Source organism: Lichenostomus cassidix, unplaced genomic scaffold (assembly GCF_008360975.1).
Source record: "Lichenostomus cassidix isolate B80296 unplaced genomic scaffold, HeHo_3.0 HiC_scaffold_35, whole genome shotgun sequence".
NCBI lineage: Eukaryota > Metazoa > Chordata > Aves > Passeriformes > Meliphagidae > Lichenostomus > Lichenostomus cassidix.
The window spans coordinates 215,551-232,035 of record NW_028147256.1 but is presented as its reverse complement, the minus strand read 5'-3'; the positions used below and the strand labels follow the sequence as shown (position 1 = coordinate 232,035).

The window sequence follows — 16,485 nt, the reverse complement described above, 5'->3', positions numbered from 1 at the left end:
CCATTTTAGGACTCCCTCCCCATTTTTGGGATCCCCCTCCCCAATTTTTGGCACCCCTCCCCATTCCTCCTCCCCATTTTAGGACCCCTCCCCATTTTTGGGATCCTTTTCCATTTTTGGGACCCCTCCCCATTTTTCCGACCCCTCCCCATTTTGGGACCCTACCCATTTTTGGACCCCCCCTTTCCCCTATTTTGCTTCAAATTTGGGACCCCTCCCCACTTTTGGGATTTTTAGGACCCCTCCCCATTCCCCCTCCCCATTTTTCCGACCCCTCCCCATTTTTCCGACCCCTCCCCTTTCCCCCCCTTATTTTTGGGACCCCTCCCCATTTTGGGGATTGGGACCCCTCCCCATTTTCAGGACCCCTCCCCATTTCCCCCATTTTTGGGACCCCTCCCCAATTTTGGGACCCCTCCCCATTTTTACGATCCCCTAAAATTTTGGGATTGTTGGGACCCCTCCCCAATTTTAGGACCCCTCCCCATTTTTGGGATCCCCTAAAATTTTTGGGATTTTTGGGATCCCTCCCAATTTTTAAGACCCCTCCCCATTCCCCTCCCCATTTTTCCAACCCTCCCCCATTTTTGGGATTTTTGGGACCCTCCCCATTTTAGACTCTCCCCATTTTTTGGGATCCTTTTGGGACCCCTCCCCATTTTTAGGACCTCCCCATTTTTAGGATTTTTGGGATTCCTCCCCACTTTTAAGACCCCTCCCCAATTTTAGGACCCCTCCCCATTTCCCCTCCCCATTTTTAAGATCTTTTGGAAACCTCCCCATTTTTGGGATTTTTGGACCCCTCCCAATTTTAGGACCCTCCCCCATTTTTGGGACCCCTCCACCCCCCCAAACCCCCACCCCAATTTTGGGAACACCTCCCCATTTCTGGGACCCTCCCCAATTTCACGACCCTCCCCAAATTTTGGGATTTTTGGGACCCTCCCCATTTTAGACCCCTCCCCATTTTTGGGATCCTCCCCATTTCCGAGACCCTCCCATTTCCACCCTCCCCATTTTGGGACCCTCCACCCCACCCCCCCACCCCCAAAACCCCCCCCACAAACCCCCCAAACCCCCCCCAACCCCAAACCCCAAACACCCCCCCACAAACCCCCCAATTTCAGGACCCCCTCCCCATTCCCCCCAATTATTTTTGGGACCCCTCCCCCATTTTTAACACCTCCCCATTTAACCCCTCCCCATTTTTGGGACCCCCCCACCCCCCCAAACCCTCCCCAATTTTGGGATTTTTAGGACTCTCCCATCCCACCCTCCCCAATTTTAGGACCCCTCAAAATTTTGGGATTTTAGGACCCCTCCCCATTTTTAAGACCCCCTCCCCACTTTTATGACCCCCCCAACCCCCCAAACCCCCCCCAAACCCCCCATTTTGGGACCCCCTCCCCAATTTTCACCCCCCCCCAACTCCTCCCCATTTTAGGACCCCTCCCCATTTTTGGGATCCCTCCCCATTTTTGGGACCCCTCCCCATTTCGGGACCCCTCCCCATTTTGGGACCCCTACCCATTTTTGGGGACCCCTCCCCATATTTTAGGCCCTCCCAAATTATGGGACCCCTCCCCATTTTAGAGACCCCCCCATTTCCCCATTTTTCCGACCCCTCCCCATTTTCAACCCTCCCCTTCCCCCTTATTTTGGGACCCTCCCCATTTTACGATCCCCAATTTTAGGATTTTGGGAACCCTCCCCAATTTTAGGACCCCTGAAATTTTTGGGATTTTTGGGACCCCTCCCCAATCCCCCTCCCCATTTTTCCAACCCTCAAAATTTTGGGATTTTAGGAACTCCCATTTTAAGACCCTCCCCATTTCCCTCCCCATTTTTTTCCACTTTTGAACCCCTCCCCATTTTTGGGATTTTTGGGACCCCTCCCCATTTTTGGGACCCCTCCCCATTTGGGGACCCTCCCAATTTTGGGACCCCTCCCCATTTTTGGGATTTTCGGGACCCCTCCCCAATTGGGACCCCTCCCCAATTTTAGGACCCTCCCCATTTGGCGCACCCTCCCCATTTTTGGGATTTCTGGCTCCCCCTCCCCATTTCTGGACCCCTCCCCATTTTTGGGATTTTTGGGATCCCCCTCCCCATTTGGCGCCCCCTCCCCGAATCCCGCTGTCCCTCGGGCGGTACAAAGGACTTTATTGGTGGCACAAGCAGCTCCGGGGTTCCCATGCGACATTTGGGGACAATTTGGGGACATTTGGGGACATTAAAGCCACTGACACGAGCGCGGAGGGGGGGAGGGGCGGGTGGGGGAGGGGCAGTTATTGCTACGGCGGGGGGGGAGGGGCGGGGGGAGCCTGGGTGACCCCTCCCCCACCTCGGGGCGGATTTTGGGGTTTTTTTGGGGCTTTTTTTGGGGTGAGAAAAAGGGGATTTGGGATCCCCGGAATGGGCGTGGCGTCCGTGCTCTTAATTAATTAATTAGCTCATTAATTAATGGGATTTAGAACGGAAAACGGGGAGTGGAATGTCCGAAATAGTCCTGGAGTGGGCGTGGCGTTGATTAGGGTAATTAGTTAATTAATTAATTGGTTCCAGGGTGGAAAACTGGGATTGGAATCCCTGAAATATTCCAGGATTAGTCTAATTAACTAATTAATTAATTAATAAATTACAAGGTGGAAAACTGGGATTGGGATCCTGAAATATTCCAGGATTAGTCTAATTAACTAATTAATTAACAAAACAACAAAACAACCCCAAAAACCAAACAAAACAAAAAAAACAACCAAAAAACAAACCCAAAACCAAAAATTAACTAATTAATAGTTCCAGGGTGGAAAACTGGGATTGGGATCCCTGAAATATCCCAGGATTAGTCTAATTAACAAAACCAAAACACCAAAAACAAACCAAAACCAAACAAAACCAAAAAAAACCAAAAAACAACAAAACAACAAACCTAATTAATTAATTAACTAATAGGTTTCAGGTTGGAAAACTTGGATTGGGATCCTGAAATATTCCAGGATTAGTCTAATTAATTAATTAATTAATTAGTTCCAACATGGAAAACTGGGATTGGGATCCTGAAATATTCCAGGATTAGTCTAATTAATTAATTAATTAATTGGTTCCAAGGTGGAAAACCAGGATTGAGACCCTGAAATATCCCAGGATTAGTCTAATTAACTAATTAACTAATTAACTAAATTACAGGGTGGAAAACCAGGATTGGGATCCTGAAATATTCCAGGATTAGTTTAATTAACTAATTAATTAATTGGTTCCAGGGTGGAAAACTGGGATTGGGATCCCAAAATATTCCAGGATTAGTCTAATTAATTAATTAGACTAATTAATTAGTGAACACCCCAAAATTTGGGGAGAGGTCTGGGGGGGGGAAGGGCTGTGGTTTCTTATCCCCATAGTTGTTTTCGGCAGATTTGACCCCAAAATTTGGGGTTTTTGGGGTTTTTTGGGGTCTGAAAACCCAAAATTTGGGGTTTTTGGGGTTTTTTGGGGGTCTGAAAACCCAAAATTTGGGGATGTTGGGGAGGATTTGGGGTCTGAAAACCCAAAATTTGGGGTTTTTGGGGTTTTTTTAGGGTCTGGAAACCCAAAATTTGGGGTTTTTGGGGTCTGGCCCCTCCCCCATCGCTGTTTTCGGCAGATTTTGCCCCAAAATTTGGGGTTTTTGGGGCTCTGAAAACCCAAAATTTGGGGTTTTTGGGGTTTTTGGGGGTCTGAAAACCCAAAATTTGGGGTTTTGGGGAGGATTTGGGGTCTGAAAAGCCAAAATTTGGGGGTTTTGGGGTCTGGCCCCTCCCCCATCACTGTTATCAGAGTGAAAACCCAAAATTTGGGGTTTTGGGGAGTATTTGGGGTCTGAAAACCCAAAATTTGGGGTTTTGGGGAGAATTTGGGGTCTGAAAACCCAAAATTTGGGGTTTTTGGGTCTGGCCCTTCCCCCACCGCTGATATCAGAGTGAAAACCTAAAATTTGGGGTTTTTGGGGAGGATTTGGGGTCTGAAAACCCAAAATTTGAGGTTTTTGGGGGTCTGGCCCCTCCCCCATCGCTGTTTTCGGCAGATTTTGCCCCAAAATTTGGGGTTTTTTGGGGGTCTGAAACCCAAAATTTGGGGTTTTTGGGGAGGATTTGGGGACTGAAAACCCATAATTTGGGGTTTTTGGGATTTTTTTAGGGTCTGAAACCCCAAAATTTGGGTTTTTTTGGGGTCTGGCCCCTCCCCCATCACTGTTATCAGAGTGAAAACCCAAAATTTGGGGTTTTTGGGAGGATTTGGGGTCTGAAAACCCAAAATTTGGGGTTTTTGGGGTTTTTTGGGGTCTGAAAACCCAAAATTTGGGGTTTTTGGGGGTCTGGCACCTCCCCCATCACTGTTTTCGGCAGATTTGGCCCCAAAATTTGGGGTTTTTTGGGGTTTTTTGGGGTCTGGAAACCCAAAATTTTGGGTTTTTGGGGAGGATTTGGGGTCTGAAAACGCAAAATTTGGGGACAGAGGGGACAGGAGGGGACAGGAGGAGGGGACAGGAGGGGACAGTTGTGGACAGGAGGACAGAAAAACAGGGAGATTTGGGGTCTGAAAACATTTGGATACAGTGGGGACACTTGGGGACAGAAAACATTTGGGGACATCTGGGGACAGCTGACAAGAGTGAACAAAAGGGGCATTAGGGGAGGGGAAAAACCAAAAGGAGGGGACAGGAGGGGACAGGAGGGGACAGGAGGGGACAGAAGGGGACAGTTGGGGACAGGAGGGGACAGGGAGGGGACAGGAGGGGACAGAGGGGACAGTTGGGGACAGTTGGGGACAGAGAGGACAGGAGGGACAGGAGGGGACAGGAGGGGATAGGAGGGGACAGAGGGGACAATTGGGGACAGTTGGGGACAGGAGGGATAGTTGGGGACAGGAGGTGACAGTTGGGGACAGCTGGGGACAGGGAGGTGACAGTTGGGGACAGTTGGGGACATTTGGGGACAGTTGGGTCACATCAGGTCTCCCCGGGTGGGGGAGGGGCACGAAGGCACTGGGTGGGGGAGGGGCGGGGTGGGGGAGGGGCGGGTGGGGGAGGGGTTAGGATTGCATCTCCGCCCGGAGCATCCACGGGAACCAGCAGCAGAACAGTAACCTGGGGACAACGACAGTGACACTGTGGGGACAGGGACACCTCCCGGGGACAGCGACACCTCCTGGGGACATGGCCTGGGGATAGGGACAGGGCCTGGGGACATGGGGACAGTGTGGGGATGGGGGACACCCCTTGGGGACAGGGCCATGTGGACAGGGCCACCCCTGGGGACACGAGACACTCCCTGGGGACAGGGACACCCTTGGGGACAGGGATACCCCTTGGGGACAGGAACACCTCCCAGGGACAGGGACATCTCCTGGGGACATGGGGACAGTGTGGGGACAGGGACACCTCCCGGGGACAGGGACAGGGCCTGGGGACAGGGATACCCCCTGGGGACAGAGCCTGGGGATGGGGACACCATTTGGTGACGGGGACACCATTTGGTGACGGGGACACCCCTGGGGATGGGGACAGGGCCTGGGAACAGGGGACACCCCTTGGGGACAGGGATAGGGCCTTGGGACAGGGACATCTCCTGGGGACAGGGACATCTCCTGGGGACAGGGACATGGACTGGGGACAGGGCCTGGGGACACGGGACACCCCTTGGGGACATGGGGACATCTCCTGGGGACATGGGACACGGCCTGGGGAAAGAGCCACCCTCTGCGGACAGGGACACCCCTGGGGACATGGGGACAGTGTGGGGACAGGGCACACCCCTTGGGGACAGGGCCAGGGCCTGGGGACAGGGACACCCCTGGGGACAGGGACACCTCCTGGGGACATAGGGACAGTGTGGGGACAGGGGACACCCCTTGGGGACACAGGACACCCCTTCAGGACAGGGACAGGGCCTGGGGACAAGGCCACCCCTGGGGACAGGGACACCCCTTGGGGACAGGGACACCCCTTGGGGACAGGAACACCTCCCAGGGACATGGGGACAGTGTGAGGACAGGAACACCTCCCGGGGACAGGGACACCCCTTGGGGACAGGGCCTGGGGACAGGGCCTGGGGATGGGGACACCCCTTGGGGACAGGGACACCCCTCAGGGACAGGGCCTGGGGACATGGGGACAGTGTGGGGACAGGGGACACCCCTTGGGGACAGGGACACCCCTTGGGGACAGGGACATCTCCTGGGGATGGGGACATGGCCTGAGGACAGGGACACCCCTTGGGGACAGGGCCAGGGCCTGGGGACAGGGACACCCCTGGGGACAGGGACACCTCCTGGGGACATGGGGACAGTGTGGGGACAGGGACACCCCTGGGGACAGGGCCATGGGGACAGAGCCCCCCCCAGGGGACACGGGACACCCCCTGGGGACATGGCCATGGGGACAGGGACACCCCCTGAGGACAGGGACACCCATGGGGACAGCCCATGGGGACAGGGACACCCCTTGGGGACAGGGCCAGCGCAGGGTGACAGCGCAGGGTGCCCAGGGGGACAGGGAGGGGACAGGGACAGGGCCACCCCTGGGGACAGGGCCGGCCCAGAGTGCCCACGGGGACAGGGAGGGGACAGGAGGGGACAGGGAGGGGACAGGAGGGGACAGGGAGGGGACAGTGTCACCGCGGTGTCCCACCTGGAGAAGGAGCTCTCGGATGTGATGTCCTTGGGAGTTCGGACAGCTGGGAAGTTGCGCTTGGGCTGTGACACTGCGGGGACACCGAGGGGACAGCAGGGGACAGTGGGGACATTGGGGACAGCAGGGGACAGGGGACAGCAGGGGGACACAGAGGGGACAGCGGGGACACACAGGGAGGACAGCAGGGGACAAAGCAGGACAGAGGACACAGGGGACAGCGGGGACATTGGGGACAGGGACAGGGGGACAGCGAGGGACACAGGGGACAGGAGGGGACACAGGGGACAGGGGGACATTGGGGACAGGGGCAGGGGACACAGAGGGATACAGAGGGACACAGAGGTGACACACAGGGACACGGAGAGGACACCAGGGGGACATTGGGGACAGAGAGGGGACACAGAGAGGACACACGGGGACATGGAGAGGACACAGGGGGACATTGGGGACACGGAGAGGACACAGGGGGACACAGAGGGGACACACAGGGACACGGAGAGGACACAGGGGGACATTGGGGACAGGGGACACAAGGGGACACAGAGGGGACACACAGGGACACGGAGAGGACACAGGGGGACACCAGGGGCACATTGGGGACAGGGGACACAAGGGGACACAGAGGGGACACACAGGGACACGGAGAGGACACAGGGGGACACCAGGGGCACATTGGGGACAGGGGACACACAGGAGGACACAGGACGGGGACAAAGCAGGACATGGAGGGGACACAGGGGGGACACATGGGGACACACAGGGACACAAGGGGGACACGGTGACATCAGCCTCAGCGGCCAATCAGCTGTGCCCATTCTGCCCCGCCCACCTGTCAATCACTGCCCCACCCACCTGTCAATCACCACCCACCCACCTGTCAATCACTGCCCAGCCCACCTGTCAATCACTGCCCAGCCCACCTGTCAATCACCGCCCAGCCCCGCCCACCTGTCAATCACTCCTAGCCCCGCCCCTCACCTGTGACCGGCTGTGTCTTTTCGGAGTTGCCATCGCCTGACTCCTCCTTGGGACCCCCGATCCTGGGGGGCAGGGGACACGGTGTCACCATTGTCACCTCTGTGTCACCGCCGTGTCCCCTGTGTCACCTGTGACCCCCCCTGTGACCTCCCTGTGACCCCTGGGACCCCCAGTGTACCCTGTGACCTCCCTGTGACCCCCCTTGTCCCAGTGTCCCCTCATGTCCCTCCATGTCCCCATGTCCCATCTCAGTGTCACCCCTCTCAGCCCTTTGTCACCCCATGTCCCCTCCATGGCTGTGTCCCCGCCATGTCCCCATGTCCCCTTGTGTCCCCTCCCGTCCCCATTGTCACCCCTGTGTCCCACCATGTCCCCATGTCCTCCCACGTCCCTATGTCCCCATGTCCCTCCGTGTCCCCATGTCCCCCTATGTCCCTCCCCATTTCCCCCCTCTGTGTCTGTCCCAACCCACCCACACCCCCCCCAACCCCACCCACCCCACCCCCCCCTTGTCAACCCCATGTCCCCATTGTCACCCCCATGTCCCCATGTCCCTCCATGTCCCCTTGTCACACCCATTTCCCTCCATGTCTCCACTGTCACCCTCGATCCCCATTGTCACCCCAGTGTCCCCATGTCCCCCATGTCCCCATAGGTCCCCCACCACACACCCCAACCCCCACCCACCCCCACCCCCCCCCCACCCCCCCCACACCCCCCCACCCCCACCCCCCCCCCCCCCCCCCCATTTCCCGCCATGTCCCCATTGTCACCCATGCCCATTGTCACCCCGTGTCCCCAGTGCCTCACGTCCTCTGTGTCCCCCTGTCCCCTATGTCCTCCCCATTTTCCATGTCCTCATTACCCCCCCCTCACCCATGTCCCATTGACCCCCCATCCCCATTGTCACCCATGCTCCATTGTCACCCGTCCCAGTGCCCCACGCCCGTGTCCCCCTGTCCCCCTATGTCCTCCCCATTTCTCCGTGTCCCCATTATCACCCACAGTCCCCATTGTCACCCGCCCTGTCCCCACCTGTATCCCCATGTCCTCATTTCTCTCCATGTCCCCACTGTCACCTGCCCTGTCCCCATTGTCACTCCCATTTCCCCCCTCCATGTCCCCATTGTCACACCCTGTCCCCATTGTCACTCCCATGTCCCCATGTCCCCCCACGTCCCTATGTCCCCATGTCCCCACTGTCCCCCCGTGTCCCCAAGGTGTCCCCCAGTGTCCCCACTGTCCCCAAGGTGTCCCCGTACCTCTGGACGCGGGAGGGCGGGGCGAAGACGCCATGTTTGGGGGGGCAGGTGAAGTAGCGAACCCCAAAAACTGACCCGTCGTGTTTGCCACCCGCCGTGTCCAGCTCCACCCCGAACCAGTACCCTGAGGGGACATTGGGGACATTGGGGACATTGGGGATGTTGGGGATATTGGGGATACTGGGGATGTTGGGGATATTGGGGATATTGGGGACAGCATTTTGCCACCCGCCGTGTCCAGCTCCACCCCGAACCAGTACCCTGAGGGGACACTGGGGACAGTGGGGACATTGGGGACATTGGGGACGTTGGGGACATTGGGGATGTTGGGGATATTGGGGACATTGGGGACACTGGGGACAGCATTTTGCCACCCGCCGTGTCCAGCTCCACCCCGAACCAGTACCCTGAGGGGACATTGGGGACATTGGGGACACTGGGGACAGTGGGGACGTTGGGGATGTTGGGGACATTGGGGACATTGGGGATATTAGGGACATTGGGGACATTGGGGACAGTGGGGATGTTGGGGATATTGGGGATGTTAGGGACATTGGGGACAGTGGGGATGTTGGGGACAGTGGGGACAGCATCCCCCCACCACCCACCCAACCAACCCAACAACAACAAAAACAACAACAACACCAAAAAACAAAGGGACAGTGGGGACAGCACTGGGGACAGCGGGGACAGCATTGGGGATATTGGGGACATTGGAGATGTTGGGGATATTGGGGACATGGGGGATGTTGGGGACGTTGGGGACATCATTGGGGACGTTGGAGACATTGGGGATGTTGGGGACAGCGGGGACATTGGAAACATTGGGGACATCATTGGGGACGTCATTGGGGATTTTGGGGACATTGGAGACATCAGGGATATTGGGGACATAGGGACATTGGGGATGTTGGGGACACTGGGGTTATTGACGATATTGGAGACACTGGGGACATTGGGGACATCGGGGACCTTGGGGACTTCGAGGAGTGACATAGAGGGGAGAAATGTGGAGAGAAACCACAGGACACGGGCAGTGACATTGGGGACACTGAGGGGGACACGGGGGGACAACAGGGACATGGGGGGTGACAATGGTGACACAGGTGACACAGGGGACAATGGTGACAATGACGACACAGGTGACACAGGGGACATCCCGGGGTCAGTGTCCTCACCGGGGGCGAAGTCGGTCCGGCCGTAGAACCGCGCTCGGCCCTGCCGCTGGCCGGCCACCAGCACGGTGTCACCCGGTGCCACCCGCCGTCCCTCGCGGTCCAGCCAGGCCCCGCCCCGCTTCCTGGACCCTGGGGGAGGGACTAGAGTGACCACACCCACCCAGGGCCACACCCAGAGTGACAACACCCAGCCAGAGCCACGCCCAGAGTGACCACACCCATCCAGGCCCCGCCCCTGCTTTTGGGAGCTTGTGGGCGGGGCTAGAGTGACCACACCTACCCAAAGCCACGCCCACATTGACCACACCCACCTAAAGCCACGCCCACCCTGGCCACACCCACCCCAACCAGGCCCCGCCCCCGCTTCCAGGAGCCTGGGGGCGGGGCTAGAGTGACCACATCCACCCAGACCACGCCCAGAGTGACCACACCCACCTAAAGCCACACCCATCCCAGCGAGGCCCCGCCCCACTTTCCGGGACCCTGGGGGCGGGGCCACAGTGACCACACCCATCCAGGGCCACGCCCACAGTGACCACACCTATACTGACTACATCCATCCCAGCCAGGCCACGCCCCCTCTTGACCCCACCCCACTAAGCCACGCCCCTATGCTAATGACGATGTAGACACACCCACCCAGACCACGCCCCCTCCCATAACTGGGCGTGGCTTTTCTGTGCCCCACCCCAATCTCCTCCAATCAGCACAAGGGGGCGGAGCCAGAGGGGTGGGAGGGGCTCAGGGGGTCCCAAAATTTATGGGGAGGACTCAAGGGGTCTCCGAATTTTTGGGGGTCTCTGAATTTTTGGGGAGGAGGTTCTGGGGGTCCCAGAATTTGGGGGAGGGGGCTCAGGGGAGGTCCCTAAAATTTGGGGAGGGGGGGCTCAGAGGGGGTCCCCAAATTTGGGGGTCGGGGGTCTCCAGGGGTCCCAAAATTTGGGGGGAGCACTCGGGGGCTCGCAGAATTTTTGGGGAGGACTCGGGAGGTCTCTGAATTTTTGGGGGTCTCCGAACTTTTGGGGGTCTCAGAATTTTTAAGGAGGGGTCTCTGGGGGTCCCCAAATTTGGGGGTCTCAGAATTTTTGAGGGGAGGTTTAGGGGGTCTCCGAATTTTTGGGGGTCTCTGAATTTTTGGGGAGAGGTCTGGGGGGTCCCCAATTTGGGGAGGACTCAGGGGGTCTCTGAATTTTTGAGGAGGGGGGTTCCGGGGTCCCAAAATTGGGGAGGGGGTCTCCATTTTTTGGGAGGCTCAGGGGGTCCCAAAATTTGGGGGGGGGTCTCAGAGGGGTCCACAAATTTGGAGAGAGGGGCTCAGGGGTCCCAGAATTTTGGGGAGGACTCGGGGGGTCTCTGAATTTTTGGGAGGCGTCCCCAAATTTGGGTGGGGGTCTCAGGGAGTCCCAAAATTTGGGGGTTGGGGCCTCAGGGGGACCCAGAATTTTGTGGGGTCTTTGGGGGTCTCCGAATTTTGGGGAGTACTCGGGGCCCGAACTTTTGAGGGTGCCAGAATTTTTGGGGAGCTTCCGGGGGTCCCCTGATTTTTGGGGAGGGGGCTCAGGGGGTCCCAAAATTTGGGGGTCTCAGAATTTTTGAGGAGAGGTTCAAGGGGTCCCAAAATTTTTGGGGAGCACTCCAGGGGTTCCAAAATTTTGGGTCAGGGGTCTCAGAGGGGTCCCAAAATTTGGGTGGGGGTCTCAGGGGGGGTCCCCAAATTTGGGTGGGGGTCTCTGGGGGTCCCAGAATTTTTGGGGAGCACTCCGGGGGTCCCCAAAATTAGGGTGGGGGTCTCGGTACCTCTCTTGTCCTTGCGGCTGCGGGGGGCGGGGCGCGCCGGGGGTCCCGGGGGTCCCGGGGGGCTCGGGGGGGGCGACGGCGCCGGCGGCTGCTCCTCGGCCTTGGAGATCTTCGACACCGAGGCGAAGATGCCTGCGGCCGGTACGGACCAGTACGGACCAGTTTGGACCAGTATGGACCAGTATGGACCAGTACGGACCAGTTTGGACCAGTTTGGACCAGTACGAACCAGTACAGACCGGTTTGGACCAGTTTGGACCAGTACGGACCAGTATGGACTGGTGTGGACCAGTTTGGACCAGTTTGGATCAGTAGAAACCAGTACGGACCAGTATGGACCAGTATGGACCAGTAAGGACCACTAGAAACTGGTATGGATCAGTTTGGACCAGTAAGGACCAGTTTGGACCAGTTTGGGCCAGTAGAAACTGGTAGAAACCAGTACAGACCGGTACGAACCAGTCTGGACCAGTATGGGCCAGTAGAAACCAGTATAGACCAGTTTGGACTAGTTTGGACCAGTATGGACCAGCACAGACCAGCAGGAACCAGTATAGACTAGTATGGACCAGTAGAAACCAGTATAGACCAGTATGGACCAGTTAGGGTCCCAGGGTGTCCCAGGTGGTCCCAAGGTGTCCCAAGGCGTCCCCAGGGTGTCCCAGGAATGTCCCCAGAGTGTCCCAAGTGTCCCCAAGGTGTCCCCAGGGTGCCCCAAGGTATACCCAAGAATGTCCCCAAGGTGTCCCAGGAATGTCCCAGGTATCCCCAGGTGTCCCCAAGGTATACCCAAGAATGTCCCCAGTGTCTCCAGTGTCCCAGGTGTCCCCAAGTGTCCCCAGAGTGTCCCAAGGTGTCCCAGAAATGTCCCCAGGTGTCCCAAGGTGTCCCCAAGGTGGTCCCAGAGTCTCCCAGGATATCCCAGGGTGTCCCAGGAGTCCCCAGAAATGTCCCCAGGTGTCCCCAGGTGTCCCCAAGAATGTCCCCAGTGTCCCCAAGTGTCCCCAGTGTCCCCAGGTGTCCCCAGAGTGTCCCAAGAATGTCCCCAAGGTGCCCCCCAGGTGTCCCCAAGTGCCCCCAGGTGTCCCCAGGTGTCCCCAGGTGTCCCCAGGTGTCCCAGGAATGTCCCCAGGGTGTCCCCAAGTGCCCCCAGGTATCCCCAGGTATCCCCAGGTGTCCCCAGGTGTCCCCAAGCATCCCCAGGGTGCCCCCAAGTGTCCCCAGGGTGTCCCAGGAATGTCCCCAAGGCATCCCCAGGTGTCCCCAGGTATCCCCAGGTGTCCCCAGGTGTCCTACCCTGCTTGGGGGGGCAGATGAAGTAGCGCACTCCCCCCACGCTGCCGTCGTTCTTCCCCTCGGGTTCGTCCAGCTCCACACCAGCCCACTGACCGCTGGCGAAGGCCGTGGTGCCGCAGAACCGCAGCGTGCCCACCTGGGGACAGCGGGGGGACAGCTGGGTGACAGCTGGGTGACAGCTGGGTGACAGCTGAGCCACCCAAAAAAACCCCGATCCCAAAAAAACCCGAATTCCTATAAAAATCCCAATCGCAAAATGTGCCCTGGAACCCCAGTGGTGACACAGAAGCACAGGGTGACACCTGGGGACAGCGGGGGGACAGCGGGGTGACAGCGGGGGGACAGCTGGGTGACAGCTGAGCCACCCCGAAAAATCCCGAAAAAACCCTGATCCCAAAAAAACCCGAATTCCCAGAAAAATCCCAAATCTGAAATGTGCCCTGGAACCCCAGTGGTGACACAGAAACGCAGGGTGACACCTGGGGACAGCGGGGTGACATCGGGGTGACAGCTGAGCCACCCCGAAAAAATGCTGATCCCAAAAAAACCCGAATTCCCAGAAAAATCCCAAATCTGAAATGTGCCCTGGAACCCCAGTGGTGCCGCAGAACCGCAGGGTGGCACCTGGGGACAGCGGGGGGACATCAGGGTGACAGCTGAGGCACCCAAAAAATCCCCCTGACTCCCAAATCCTCAGGGACTGGGGCTGTGAGGTGACACAGGGTGACAGCTGGGTGACATTGGGTGACACTGGGTGACATTAGGGTGACACAGGGTGACATTAGGGTGACACAGGGTGACACTGGGGTAACACAGGGATGTTTGGGGTGACACAGGGGTGACACAGGGTGACATTAGGGTGACACAGGGTGACACTGGGGTAACACAGTGATGTTTGGGGTGACATAGGGGTGACATACGGTGACATTAGAGTGACACAGGGTGACACTGGGGTAACACAGGGATGTTTGGGGTGACACAGGGTGACATTAGGGTGACACAGGGTGACACTGGGGTAACACAGGGATGTTTGGGGTGACACAGGGTGACATTAGGGTGACACAGGGTGACATTAGGGTGACACTGGGTGACATTGGGATAACACAGTGATGTTTGGGATGACACAGGGGTGACACAGGGTGACATTGGGATAACACAGGGTGACATGGGGCAGGTTTAGGGTGACACAGGGGTGACACAGGGTGACATTACAGTGACACTGATGTCCCACCTTGCCGCTGTCCAGCCGGACCCTGTCCCCAAGCTGCAGCCCGAGGCACAGCAGCATCAGTGTGACATTGGGGTGACACAGGGTGACACGGGGTAGGTTTGGGGTGACACAGGGTGACACAAGGGTGACACAGGGTGACACAGGGTGACATCCCACCTTTCCGCTGTCCAGCCGGACCCTGTCCCCGAGCTGCAGCCCGAGGCACAGCAGCATCAGTGTCCCCGGCACGTTGTCATAGTTGGGCAGGGTGACCCGCGGCAGGCTGCAGCTCAGCGGCACAGCGTCCAGCAGGAGCCGCCGCAGCTCCCGCGCCGCTTCGGCCGCTTCGGCTCTGTCCAGCGCCATGTCCGTGGGGTCGGGGACAACCTCGGCGGCCACCTGCCCCTTGCTGTTCTGCGGGGACAACGGGGGGCGAGTGTCGGGTGGCCCCGAGTGGCCTCGTGGCTACCACGGTGACCCCAGGACAGTCCAAGTCACCGAAAGTTTGATGTCCCCAAAACCACTCAGTGTCACCCAGTGACCCCTAGACCTCCCAGACCCCCCTAATGTGTCCCCACAGTCCCACTGGGTGTCCCCAAGTGGCCCTGGGTGGCCCCAGGTGGCCCCAAGTGGCCTCGTGGCTCCCAGGAAACTCCAGGTGCCCAAAGGTCACAATGTCCCCAAATCCCTCTGAACCCCCCCCACTGTGTCCCCAAGACCCCCCAGACTCCCCCAGGGTGTCCCCATAGTCCCACTGGGTGGCCCCGAGTGGCCTCGTGGCTACCATGGTGAGCCCAGGACAGCCCAGGTCACCGAAAGTTTGATGTCCCCAAAACCGCTTGGTGTCACCAAAACCCCTCAGAAATCCCCAAATCCCAAATCATCCCAATTCCCCAAAATCCTAACCACCCAAAAATCCCAAATTGCCCCAGTAACTCCAACCCCAAAATCACCCCAAAACTCCCCAAAATCACCCCAAAAACACCCCAAAATCGCCCAAAAACACCCCAAAATCCCCCAAAATCTCCCAAAATCTCCCCAAAAACCCCAAATTTCGTACCCTCAGTTTGGGGTCAGCCCCGTGCTCCAGCAGGCAGCGCACTGCCCCAAAACCCCAAATATCCCCAATTCCTGAACAACCCCAAACCCCTGAGTTCCCCCGGGAACTCAAACCCCAAAAACACCCCAGAATCCCCCAAAATCTCCCCAAAAACACCCCAAAACATTCCAAAATCCCCCAAAAAACCCCAAAAACCCCAAATTTCATACCCTCAGTTTGGGGTCAGCCCCGTGCTCCAGCAGGCACCGCACTGCCCCAAAACCCCAAATATCCCCAAATTCCAAACCCCAAAATCCCCCAAATCCTAAACACCCACAAATCCCAAATCAACACAGTAACTCCCACCCCAAAAACACCCCACATTCACCCCAAAATCACCCCAAAATCCCCCAAAAAACCCCAAAAACCCCAAATTTCATACCCTCAGTTTGGGGTCAGCCCTGTGCTCCAGCAGGCACCGCACTGCCCCAAAACCCCAAATATCCCCAATTCCTCAACAACCCCAAACCCTTGAGTTCCCCCGGGAACTCCCACCCCAAAAACACCCCAAAATCCCCCAAAAAACCCCAAAAACCCCAAATTCCGTACCCTCAGGGCGGGGTCGGCCCCGTGCTCCAGCAGGCAGCGCACTGCCCCAAAACCCCAAATATCCCCAAATTCCTCAACAACCCCAAAGCCCTGAGTTCCCCCGGGAACTCCAACCCCAAAAACACCCCAAAACACCCCAAAATCGCCCCAAAACCACCCCAAAATCCCACAAAAACACCTAAAAACCACCCCAAAAACACCCCAAAATCCCCCAAAAACCCCAAATTTCGTACCCTCAGGGCGGGGTCGGCCCCGTGCTCCAGCAGGCACCGCACTGCCCCAAAACCCCAAATATCCCCAATTCCTCAACAACCCCAAAGCCCTGAGTTCCCCCGGGAACTCCAACCCCAAAAACACCCCAGAATCCCCCAAAATCTCCCCAAAAACCCCAAATTTCATACCCTCAGGGCGGGGTCGGCCCCGTGCTCCAGCAGGCAGCGCACTGCCCC

The 16,485-nt window shown here is 57.7% G+C and overlaps 1 protein-coding gene and 2 long non-coding RNA genes across 4 annotated transcripts; 1 reads left to right on the top strand and 2 right to left on the bottom strand.

Moving 5' to 3' along the window:
* Nucleotides 1-2,146: 2,146 nt before the first annotated feature.
* Nucleotides 2,147-4,337, bottom strand: LOC146423965 (uncharacterized). Of its 2 annotated transcripts, none has more exons than XR_014847159.1 (3): nt 4,228-4,337; nt 2,930-3,670; nt 2,147-2,696 (listed from the first exon to the last, which is right to left on the bottom strand). It is a non-coding gene; the product is annotated as an uncharacterized LOC146423965 (long non-coding RNA). The 2 variants fall into 2 exon arrangements; XR_014847160.1 differs by having other exon boundaries at nt 2,147-2,688.
* Nucleotides 3,787-4,177, top strand: LOC146423966 (uncharacterized). Its single transcript, XR_014847161.1, has 2 exons — nt 3,787-3,916; nt 4,018-4,177. It is a non-coding gene; the product is annotated as an uncharacterized LOC146423966 (long non-coding RNA).
* Nucleotides 4,338-4,926: 589 nt separating the features above from the next.
* On the bottom strand, nt 4,927-16,081 carry CLIP3 (CAP-Gly domain containing linker protein 3; the record flags this gene model as incomplete). The annotated part of the gene is made up of 9 exons (XM_085044002.1): nt 4,927-5,122; nt 6,665-6,737; nt 7,646-7,707; nt 8,908-9,031; nt 10,086-10,214; nt 11,883-12,014; nt 13,179-13,314; nt 14,566-14,802; nt 16,037-16,081. Coding segments are annotated over 9 exons (993 nt in total), but the record flags the coding sequence as incomplete, so codon positions are not given.
* Nucleotides 16,082-16,485: the final 404 nt, after the last annotated feature.